General features: G+C 40.2%; 1 protein-coding gene across 1 annotated transcript; it reads right to left on the bottom strand.

The window, feature by feature from the left end:
* Positions 1-2,561: 2,561 nt before the first annotated feature.
* Positions 2,562-12,675, bottom strand: LOC110458545. Its single transcript, XM_021510296.1, has 4 exons — positions 12,193-12,675; positions 8,723-8,977; positions 8,286-8,399; positions 2,562-7,686 (listed from the first exon to the last, which is right to left on the bottom strand). The coding sequence occupies exons 1-4, from the start codon at positions 12,203-12,205 to the stop codon at positions 4,970-4,972; spliced, it is 3,099 nt and encodes a 1,032-aa protein (XP_021365971.1). The 5' UTR covers positions 12,206-12,675; the 3' UTR covers positions 2,562-4,969.
* Positions 12,676-13,095: the final 420 nt, after the last annotated feature.

Raw genomic sequence — 13,095 nt, forward strand, 5'->3', positions numbered from 1 at the left:
AACGTTTGCTTTTAAGATAAAGTTTCAAATCGTCCAATCTATCTTCTAATATTTTTTTATCGCTAACAACCGTGACTAATTTCGATGCTAAACCATATGGAATGTTAAGCTTAGTGTGTTTAGCATGATTTGAAAAGAAATCCAAATAATTGTGAGAATCTGTAGGTTTACAATATATATCGCTAACAATATTTTGTCCTTTAATTTCTACAAAAATATCCAAGAAAGGTATTCCTTTTTCACTTAACTCCATTGTGTAATTCAAATCGGGATGCAAGGCATTTAGCATATTGAAAAATTCCAGAAGATTCTCACCTGGAGGCCAAATAATAAAGCAATCATCTAGAAATCTCAAAAAGTTGTCTTTAAAATAATTTGCAAAAGTAACACTAAATGTGTTTTTAACATTTGTATAAAGTTTATCTTCTAAATACCCAAGGACAAGCGTCGCATAGGTAGGGGCCACCTTTGTTCCCATTGCAGTACCTTTACACTGTTGGTAAAAATTACCATTAAAACAAAACGTATTGTTTTCCAATACAATTTTTAATGCTTCAACAATGAATTGTTTATCAAATCTAGAATCTACTTTTCCAGGACATTTATTCAACCAATAGCTAATGGCCTCAATTTCCAAATTATATGGAATATTTGTATACAAGCTTATTACATCAAAAGTTACAAGTTTACAACCCTCCTTAACTTGATTCGGCAAATGAGACAAAAAATCTATATCGTCACGTATCAAACTCTTTACCTCCGTACATAGAGGTTTCAGAAGCAAGTCTAAAATATGACTTAAACGTTGAGTAACGCTTTCCGGACCACCAACACTATAGGTCTGAATTTAAGATCGTTGGGAGATTTAAGGCAAATGTATTCAGCACCTTGCTCTTTGATAGCTTTTGAAATTAATTCACTTTGTTTTTTTCTTTGAGACCCTCCGCCTTCGTCTTTTGTTGCGCCTCGGTCTAAAAAAGACTTCTGTCCGATATAGGTTGTCCCCTTGTAAGAAACCGGAAGTATCGCACTATAGCTCATCCTTCGATCACTTAATATATCTTAATATTCTACTTGGCGGCGTTGGTATTTTCTTGCTATAATGTTGAGTCCTGTCCGGTGTGCTCATCCGCTGCCTTCCCGTCAATACAGTAGGTGACATGACAGCTTCTGAATAGGTTGTATGTTTAGACTCAACCGTTGCCGATATCTGCTTTTTAGGAAGTGATTTTGTACTTGTAGGTAGTTTAACTTTACTTGGTGGCGATCTTATAGGTTTCTCCCTTTCGGTGACGAAGATTTCTTCACCAAAATTGTCTGCATACTCCGCATACCACTTTTGTTTTGTTGACCATATCTCTGCTGACTTGTTTTCTTGATTATAACACTCGTTATTCCACATGTCAATCAATAAATCCACCACCTTTGGATTTCTTGTTTTCTGTCGAATGTCATTTTCGATGTCAAGATCTAGAGATGAAAACTTTTCCTGGAATCTGCGGGCTTTGTTTTTCATTATCTTGATTTCAGATTCGAAACGTAAAATTGCCGTTTCTCTCCGACTTTTACAATCCGCTTCAGTTTCTCCAGCAATATACCTCGGACGAAACTTCCTGGGAAGAACGGTCTCCGAGTTACCCAGCCATCCTTCATATATTGCAGTATGTATATTATATACATGCACAACAGTGCTGTTAAACACATTTGTCCTTACGTTTTGACAGGACACTGACAGGAATATTATTGGCAATAGCGATATACATAAATATGACAATGTCATTTACATTTTTACATTGACGGCGATACTGCAAAGGGCCGTCGAACAGCATCAACATGCAGGTAGACTTGTTTGGCTTGTGTCAATACCATGGTTTGCCGGTACCTCGAGGTCACCACTGCCACCACACCGCAGAAACGATAACATTAAACGGTGTCGAGCGCTTTTATTATAAATTGTGAATATGGCAATGTTCTACTTACCTTACATGACCCTGCACTCTTCCGGTTTTCCATTTCAACTTCTGCCGTAACGTGTTATGTTGTAAAGTGTCCTAAAGTTGTAAACGTTGTCAGGCGGGATATGAATGTTGATGAAATATTTGTTTGAATGATGGCGCATTTATTTATAACAAATAACCCTTTGAAATTATAATGTGACGGCTGAAAATGGTATGTAAATTAAAAAAATAAAACAATTTCCATAAATGTCGTAAACTTTTTACTTTGGACGAACTTGATTCAGGCGTGCCGTTTACCGCCGGGAAGGCGTGCAACCTTCCTACTGATTACGTATGTCCCTCAAGTCCCGCATGTTCGGCACCTGCCGTTCGATTAGAAGTTTCGCCGGACTGTAGAGACATGCAAAGCGATACAAAATGTTATTTGTGTCCGCCTAATTAAGTTTGCCCTTTTGCTAGGTGACGTTTTCTTTTGTCATTGCGTGAATAGATGATAAAGAAAAAGAGACGTTATTGGGCCTTTCTACCTGAACTTTTTATTCCAAAATTTAATTTGGTTTAAAAAGAAATTTTACCAATATAGTCATTGGTCAGACATAAACATCTCAATCAATCAATAGCAATATATAATATAACAGTCTACCCCTTCGGGAACCTCAAAAGTGACTGATTCATATTCGGAACATCTTTAGTTTGAAATTCGGAACGCCTTTTGGTTGTATGTTAGATCTATTCCTAAAATCGATATCGGAGTTATCAAAAAGCTTGTAATTAGCGACAGAAGCAAACACACGAAAGCTGAAACAGTGGAGGTCAAAATCTGGGACTGAAACCAAAATTAATAGTCCCCGCTGGGGTTCCCCCAGGGGTGACTAAAAATAGTAGGAGACGGAATAGAGTAACACAGGAAAATTGTCGATAGTTACCGTATAATAGTGTTAGGTTCAACACAGGGAAATTGTAGATAGTTACCGTAGAATAGTGAAAAGGGCAACACAGGAAAATTGAGATAGTTACCGAGGGCAACGCAGGAAATTTGTAGATAGTTACAGTGGGAAACGCAGGAAAATTGTAGATAGTTAAATGAGTTGACGGGAAACCGAGAAAAAGGTGTAATCAGAAACGTGCTACCAGGATCATACTTACGGGTTAAAACGCGAGAAAGTGTGGATGTGCAACGCGGAGAAAGTGTTAAAGGGACAAAACAAGAAAAAGAGCAGAGAGGAAAGTGTGCCCTAAACTTTCCACGTTTAACCATTGACACACGTGAACATATAAAACCAAACAAACAAAGTCTCTTTCCCGACTGGGAACAACATATTATTTATATTGTTTATAAAAATATATCTTTCTCGACAATTTTGATTAGATATATGTACCGGTATCTCTTTTCAATATACATGTATGATATATATTGCACTTTGTTAGTGGAAAGGATATTTGTCATCGCGTGAACACAATTACATCATCGTAGTACTTTTTAGTTTGGATACCAATACTGAATACTGTCGCACCTGGGTTAAATAGGACACAATGAATGACACGTCACACAGGTAGACGACATTGTAGGTATGACAGTAACAATACAGCCTACACACGCTTCCTCAATATGATATAAGAAATATCAAACTGTCAACAAAACACGGTCTAGATTACTAATTTGAACTAGTTGTCAGTACAAACACACAGTGGTACGAACCTGAGAGATACCCAATCGGAGAGAGAGATATTGAACCTACAGACAACCGGAAATGAAACTAGGTATTTTTGAATCGTAAGCATGGAAGGCAGTACATAAGTACTATATTGTTTTGTCGTCAAACGTTGTCGTCATAGTTAACATTATCATTTTATTTATGCTTCTTTTGTATATTCCATCATAGACAGAAATATAGGGAGGGGGGAGGAGAACACATATCTAGTACTTAAACGACCCTTTATCAATACGTCTGTAATCCAAGCACAAACGAAAAGTGTCGTTTCCTCGTCAATGCGGTAGAATAGAACTTATCATTCCTGTGTGATACAGACAGTGAAATCTCAACCCGAGGGTCATATTCCTGTGTGATACAGACAGTGAAATCTCAACTCGAGGGTCATATTCCTGTGTGATACAGACAGTGAAATCTCAATCCGAGGGTCATATTCCTGTGTGATACAGACAGTGAAATCTCAACCCGAGGGTCATATTCCTGAGGTTTAACACGGGATTGTATCGAGTGCTAAACTTAAACAAAATCTTATCCCCATAATTTAGAGTCCACTGTCTACATCATAGATTCAAATCTTGTTGAAATGTAGGTAAACGCAATACACGGTGCCATCATCAATATTACATGAATTACGTGACCAAATTGACGACATGTCCCTATTGGGATATAGTAACGACAACATCCCCCCGTAAAGTGGTGATGACACGAGCGAATTATCTTTCCCTGGGAAGGTTTCGATACATTTATCCTTTCATGAGCAGAAGATTTCTATACAAATACAAAATATCTCTTCGAGATCTACTTGAAAGTTGAAATGTTTTAGTGACATATGTTTGTATAGAATTCGGGCTATTCTTATAGAAACATGACTACATGACTTTGAAACTGTTTTAGGGAAGCGTCTGCATGATATTTGGAACTTTTCAAGAAAAGTACATACTTACATTGTGTTTAAACTGTTCTAAGGGAAACATGTATGAAAGATATTTTTTGGGTGTTCGGGTGGTACAGTGGATAGCGCACTTGCCTTTCACCAAGGCGGCCGAGGTTCGATTTCCCGATCGGACGTTAAAAGTTATGGGGTCACCTGCCCGGCCACGTGGGTTTTCTCCGGATTTCTCCCACATAAAGACTCCCCGCGCGCTAACACCCGGGCCAGCAAGAGTGATTAATATAAGTTGAACTAACTTTTTTCATATGTCTGCATATCATTTATCATTTTTCAGAAATAAACATGTTTTCTACATGTATACGTAGATACTTAGCCTCGCCAGTGAAAATGTCTGTTGTCAAACTAATCTAGATTGTATCAAGACTATGCCCTCGGAGGAACCGCTTCATTTGACTTTTTCTTGATGACCATTTCGGTACGAGGTCATCAGGCATCCTATCATCGTTGTCCTTTTCCTCAGGACTAGCTCCATGTTTGATTAACAGGCGGACAGCGTTAGGGCGACACCACTTGCAGGCATAGTGTAAAGGGCGACAACCCTGTTTGTCAACACAGTTCACGTCTACTCCACATTCCAGTAGATAACTCAAACAGTCATTGTTCCCATGCTGACTGGCGTAGTGAAGGGGTTGTTTCCCCTTGCTGTCCACAGAATTGGTGGATGCCCCTTTCTCCACCAACATCTTTACAACATCTATGTTTCCCCTTCCACATGCATAATGTATAGGCTGTTTCCCCTGCGGCCCACGATGGTTAACGTCGATGCCATGGTTCACCAATGTCTGTACACATTTCAGGTTCCCGCTCTCACAAGCGTAAAATATAGGCTGGCGTTCATAGTCATCCATAATACTGGGGTCTGCTCCCTTGGAAAGCAGTAACGTTACACAGTCGAACCGTCGATCGCGAGCCCAGGTGCATGCATAATGAAGAGCAGTTTTACCAAAACTGTCCACAGCGTTCACATCACTTACTACGTTCAGGAGAAGCTGGACACATCGGAAAGAATCACGTCCGTCTTGCTCCGGTCCACCAAATTTACAAGCGGAGTGTAATGGTAGTCTCATAGAAGCGTCCACTTGATTAGGATCAGAACCATTACTCAAAAGAATCTCAATGTTCTCGGCAAAATTAGCCTTACAAGCCAAATGTAGAGGAGAAGCCCCCATGCTGTCAATACTGTTAATGTCAGCCCCATTGGACACCAGGTATCTAATGAGAGCTGGGCAATGGGCAGTAGACGCGTAGTGAAGAACATTCTTATCCATTCTGTCAGGAACATTCAAATGGGTTCCTTCCTGCTGTAGAAACTGGACACACTCTAGACTGCCAGCTATACCGGCGTAATGAATTGCCTGTCTGTCGGTCCTGTCCTTGGCCGACAGGGACGCGTTATTGTTGTGTAACTCCTTTAGTATCTCTAGACGTCCAAATTCACTTGCGTAATGTACCGCCTGCTTCCCGTTGTGGTCTTCTAGATTGACATCCGCGCCGTAACGCATCAGCAGCTTTACCATATCGAGACTTCCCTTCTTACATGCGACCTGGAGACACCGGTAAGACATAGACCCACATGCAAAGTTGACCCTGGCGCCGTGATCTAATAACGCATTGACAACGTTCAAATGTATTCTATCGACGGCCTCCATTATACAACTATCTGGTATAGTCAGAACTGACGCGTTCACGACGTTATCAGCTTTCAATAACTTCTGCTTCTCCAACAGAACTTGAACGAGAGAGACGAACCCCTTCTTGCAAGCCAAGAACAGAACGGTTTCTTTAAATTGGTTCTTTGACGAAGTGTTTGCCTCCTCTGCATTAGTGAGCAGCTCCATGGACGCTTTTGGAGCTAGCTTTCTTATTCGATCAACAAGAGCAGACTGCATATCAACGTCACGGATACTTGGATTAACGAACATAGCCCGGATTATACCACGTGACGCATCTGCGATCCACCTGGCGGCCAATACGTGATACTTAGATTTCTTCAACACGATAACGTCATCAAGGAAATGATTATTTGCGCCAGGAATATTTTCTGTTCTTATCCTTTTCTCTATGAAGTTGGACGATGCTACCCGAATGATCTCATTTGGATAACGTGTACCGAATATAAGACAAACAGTATCAAAGATAGCGTCATGGATAAATCGGAAGTCCTCTTCTACCTCCTCTACATAGACACCGATCATTTCATCGAGACATGTCTCCACTTTTCCATCGTCACAGGCCTGAATACCGTACACTCTCATGATTGTCTGGATTTTTGTCCGGTCCTGGTCACAACACGGCGTGAACTGGTCAAACACTGCTCGCGGAAGTCTGCCGTCAAACATCATCACCAGTACCAAGCCACAGAAAGAGTGACCATCGGTGGTGGCCAACATTTGTAACTGATTGTACAAGACAGAAAGCGTCTGATCGAAGTAAACGTCTAATTCCTGCATTCGTTTGTCGTTGCCAAACATCTTACACAGAAGAGGGAAGCCGGGTACATAAGCACTTCCTTTAGTGAAACTTAATTGTGCCGGGAAAAGGCCATGGTCCTGGCAGTAACTGGCTACGATTCTATTTTTTTCGATCATGTTAAGGCGGTATTCCTCTCCGGAGAGGTCGATAAGATTCTCCTTATAAGAAGGACATTTATGCAAAAGTGACTGACATTTCATGTAAACATGTTTTCTCGTTGTAATCAGAAGTTTACACTTGTCCAGTTTGACAAGACTTTCAATCTTATCATGAAGTCGCGTCCATGTTTCCAAAAGTCTGCTATTCACTGTTGGTGTTCCGAAGGCGTCGTCCACAAAATATACTATTTGTTTATCGTCGTCGTAAATACGTTCTATGAGGGCCGGATCGGATAACACAATGATAGTAGCTCCTTCGTTCCGGAGACGGGTCAGCAAGTTAACAGCAATGGTAGACTTGCCATCACCGGGGTTTCCCATCAAAGTAAGCGTTCCTTTTGTGGAAAGAAGTTCCAACGCCACTCTAGCAGCCCTGGTATTGACAAAAAGCTTTTTGTCTTTAACTTGGAACTCTAGAAATCTCTCGCTCTGATCTGTAAATACAAGTTGAAGAATTTAATCTACTTGTACTTCATATTAATTTTAGTTAATTTCCAAGAGCATTCCTAAAGTGGACTGCTTGTATGTAAAATTCTCAATATTAACACCTTTTCTGTCTTTAAAATGTAACTTATATTGATTAAGGTTATGGACAGGTCTACGGTCGTGATCTTAAATGGAACTATGCTATTTTGTTATTGTGTTCTTCAGAGACACAGTGTCCCTTCCCAGGTCATGAATGTGAGGGCAAGGCATTACTTCGATTTGACCTAGATTTACATGGCGGATGTCATCGATGAAGTAGAAGACGTTTACCCTTCTGGAACATGTAAACCTGTATCCACAAAACTGTTCAAGCCAAATTCCTGGTCCCAGTGATCACATTTATAGTCATTACATTTCCCCAGTGATTTAGACGAATTCGAGAGATACTTCGAGCCAAATATCGTCTATACTTTGGATATCACTAACAAATATATATTTCAAATATTGCTCATGTCACCCATTTGTGACACAATACGGACAAGATAAGCATAAATACCATCAGGTGGTTGCTCTGCAATATAGAGTTATCTGTCCAATTAGTACTTACCAAGGAACATCTGCATGTCGCCCTGTGCTTGACCAAAACGGATCTTTTTCACCTCGGCATTAAAGACGGAGAGCTTTTCATTTTGATTGTTGAATAGGCTACCATCATCCGGCTCTGTACGAAAAACAAACTCTTCATTTAAATTAAGACCACACAAACCGTTGTTATCTATGTAAGGTAGAAGGTCCAACGTTTGTTGACAGATTGATTGATACACTCTTAGGTTACGATTTTAATGCTATCACAACCAGCTAAGTCATTTCCTTTTAACCACGAAACATTAAGCATATTTATTTAATGGTCTCAATGTCAATCAATATTTTTGGTTTATAGTTTGTCCTAGTTTAATCGATTTTGAATCCAAATTCTGTTAACACTGGTATAAGTTTAGAATGTTTGAAAACTGCTATCGATGTAAAAAAAATAACCTGTCATACCATCAAACTCGCAGTTAAGTTTCTGTACTAGGTCATAGCGATCAACTCCTGTGAAGGACCGTATCAACAGCGGAAGTGGGTTGATATGATGTTTCAAGGCAGTCTCGTGCCATTTGACCAGCATGGAGGCGACACATTGCGGTGTGTTGTAGGGAAAAGCTGCCCGGAGATGGTCCAGCTGGGAGTCACTGAAGCCGAGCTCGTAGGCGAGTAGACACCATTCCTTACCGATATCTAGCGACAGCTGACCCAGATCTGTACAAAAATGGTTATGTACAAGGCTGGATTCCTATTCCACAGAAATTCTCATTAGCGGATCACGTCAATCTAAGAAGATATGCTCTGAGGGCTTTGTTATGCATCATTGATCTATATTACTACGTTGTTTACACCCATAATACACCGAAGATTAATAAAACCAACGACCCATTAACAAACCATGACGCCTGTATAACCCATCACCACACCTGCTATCATTTAATATCCCCCAACATCCTCATTACACCCGGTATCATTTAATATACCCCCAAAATCCTCATCACACCGGGGATCATTTAATATCCCCCAAACACCCTCATCCCACCCGGTATCATTTAACTTCCCGCCTACATCCTCATCGCACCCGGTATTATTTAATATACCCCCAACATCCTCATTACACCCGGTATTATTTAATATACCCCCAACATCCTCATCACACCCGGCATCATTTAACTTACCGCCTACATCCTCATCACACACGGTATCATTTAATATGCCCCCAACATCCTCATTCCACCCGGTATCATTTAATATTCCCCCAACATCCTCATCGCACCCGGTATCATTTAATATACCCCCAAAATCCTCATCACACCGGGGATCATTTAATATCCCCCAAACACCCTCATCCCACCCGGTATCATTAAATATACCCCAAAAATCCTCATCACAACCGGTTTCATTTAACATACCCCCCAAAATCCTCATCACACCGGGGATCATTTAATATCCCCCAAACACCCTCATCTCACCCGGTATCATTTAATATACCCCAAACCCCCTCATCACACCCGGTATCATTAAATATACCCCCAAAATCCTCATCACACCCGGTTTCATTTAACATCCCCCCAACACCCTCGTCACACCCGGTATCATTTAATATACCCCCAAAATCCTCATCACACCCGGTTTCATTTAACATACACCCCAAAATCCTCATCACACCCGGTTTCATTTAACATCCCCCCAACACCCTCGTCACACCCGGTATCATTTAATATCCCCCACACACCCTCATCACACCCGGTATCATTAAATATACCCCAAAAATCCTCATCACACCCGGTTTCATTTAACATACCCCCAACACCCTCGTCACACCCGGTATCATTTAATATCCCCCAAACACCCTCATCACACCCGGTATCATTAAATATACCCCAAAAATCCTCATCACACCCGGTTTCATTTAACATACCCCCCAAAATCCTCATCACACCCGGTTTCATTTAACATACCCCTCTAATACCCTCAACACACCTGGTATCATTTGATATACCTCTCTAACATCCTTATCACACCCGGTAACATTTAATATATCCCCCACGCCCTCATCACACCCGATATCATTTACTTTTCCCAAAACAGCCTTATCAAACCAGGAATCATTTAATGTACACCCCATTAAATATAACCTCTAAACATCCTCAGCACATCGGTATCGTTTAATATACCCCCAACATCCTCATCACACCCGGTATCATTTAATATACCCCCAACATCCTCATCACACCCGGTTTTATTTACCATACCCCTCTAACTCCCTCATCATACCCGATATAATTTAATATTCCCCCTAGACCCTCATCGCATCCCATCCTAGCCGTTTGGCATACCCTATCACCTCATCACAGCCTGAAAGGTTCAGTATACTTCTATACGTTTGGGTACATCTTTCTGCGTGTTAACATTTTTAATTTCTCTGAAGGGTGATTTGTTTTGATAGGAACTAGTCTTTTTATTAAAAAGTGTCTGAGATCCAACAGGTGAATCTACCTGTGCAACTTACCTGTCGTAACTCAAGTACATTTATACTACATGTAATACTTGTACTTACATATGCTATTATTTTTGTAAATTATGGAATAATTGAATAAATAAATAAACTAGAACATAAAATCAAAGATGGGTCCGATTTTATTAGCATTCCAGAACTAAAGGAAATTATTATGTTCGTAAAAGTCTATGCTAAAAAGTATCATCCGAGCTTGTTGAAATCTTAAAATTGTGTCAAATCTGGAACTTTAAAATATGTTGATGAATTTCGAATGGGAACTTATCTCTTCAAGTTGCATTGGTCAATTTTCCTTCCTGTTTTTTTATATACATTTTATAAATGAATTTATATGCATTTTACATTTCTTTAAAAAAAATCACCAGTGCTTAATGTTTGCTAAAACATTTCAGTTTTCATCATGCATGCATGTCCGGTCCAGCACACTTTGCCCATTGAACTATATACCTGTACAATAACTATATAACTATATCCACCTACAGTTTTGAGCTAAGATTTGAGCTTTCGTATTAATAAAGCAAATTTACTGTGGAATGTTGACTACGAAAAGTATACACATAGATGTGTATTTTTAGTTTTCATAAATGTTAATTTCAGACGAATACTTTCATTTCGTGTCTTATGTGATTCAAATTATAATATTTTTTTAACTTTCAGTCGTTTCTTTTTAAAAATAAAAATTGTATGAACATAGCTCAAAATACCTATCAGGATAGGTCGATAGGCTGTTATAGGTCTGCATGGCTGTATGGTTCTGTTAACACAGTGTACAGATCGGTTTATAATTGTAACCTCATTTAATATTTTTTTCTTAGTTGTTTATTCAAATGATTACACCAATGTTGAATAACACATTTTTAAGCTCACTTTGATTTCAAAATGAAATGATAAATAACGTTTTTAGAATCATTAAGCACAGAAACTGGAATATTTCATTCTAATTAATTTCATTTTTTTCCCCTTCAAGAATATAAGGAAACACTTCAGTACTATAGATGCTACAACAAAAAACGGTAAATATAAGCCATTGATGCTTCATATGGACCACAGACCTCGACAGCAATCTAATTCCGTGTATAGTTAAATATAGCAGAAGTAATGTCAGACAGTGTGTGGTATGAAACACAGGTAAACCTAATGTAGTCGCAGGTAAAATGCAGCATTTACGAAACAGTATTTAATTGACTTCACATCGTTTCATAAAACAATACCTGTCTAATGTTGGGGACTATTTTGGCACTAAGAGAACCCTCAGTCCCTTACGTCCTCCCAAAATCACACACCTTACTCTACATCATATCCTGGTATACTTCACATTCCGATCTAGGTACGTCACTGAGCATATCATTTGACAGCGTGTATACGGTCTAATGGATTCTCACCTGTGTATAAAGCTATACGGTATACTTACATTTAACGTCCATTCTTGACCGGAAGTGGTCTACTGATGTCCAATGTTGTCATTTTTGTTAGAGAATCATCGTCAGGTTGTCTGTATTCGTGCGTTAGCTCCGTCCTGGTGTTTGTCCGGATGGTAGAATCTGACCTGAAACATAAACCTGGCTGGTTTATAGGATAATCAACAAAAGCAATCCCGGTTCAGGCTCACGCATTTTATCTGCTTCCTGTTTTGCCCGAATTCGGAGTTACTGGAGTAAGACTTGGAGTGACACTCGGTGTGACTCTAAATAGGGAACCGGTTCGTTTCCTTACTAGTCGCCAGTGAGAGCATGTGTTGTTATCTAGTTGTTCGAGCGCATTGGAGCGTGGCGGTTATCTTCCGTAACCAGCTTTCAGTACGTTATGTGACCCCTCAGCTCAAATATACATTTATTCAGCGTAATAAATATGTACCTGATTCTAGTACTCTGTACCCCGTACCCTGTAACCCGTCGTACCCCGTACCCTGTAGCCCGTACCCCGTAACCTATAACCCGTACCCTGTAACCCGTACCCCGTACCCTGTAACCCGTTGCCTGTAACCCGTACCCCGTACCCTGTAACCCGTACCCTGTACCCTGTAACCCGTACCCTGTAACCCGTAACCCGTACCCCGTACCCTGTAACCCGTACCCTGTAACCCGTAACCCGTACCCCGTACCCTGTAACCCGTTCCCCGTACCCCGTACCCCGTATCATGTTACCCGTACCCCGTACCCTGTAACCCGTACGCTGTAACCCGTACCCCGTACCCTGTAACCCGTACCCCGTACATGTTACAAATTATGGTAATCATAGCAGCGGAGAAAAACGCAGTAGTGCCCACAGTAATATCATAATTGTGTCAATTTCTTAAAAGATGCTAAATTACCAA

The sequence above is a fragment of the Mizuhopecten yessoensis genome, unplaced genomic scaffold, assembly GCF_002113885.1.
Source record: "Mizuhopecten yessoensis strain PY_sf001 unplaced genomic scaffold, ASM211388v2 scaffold9651, whole genome shotgun sequence".
NCBI classification, from domain to species: Eukaryota; Metazoa; Mollusca; class Bivalvia; order Pectinida; family Pectinidae; genus Mizuhopecten; species Mizuhopecten yessoensis.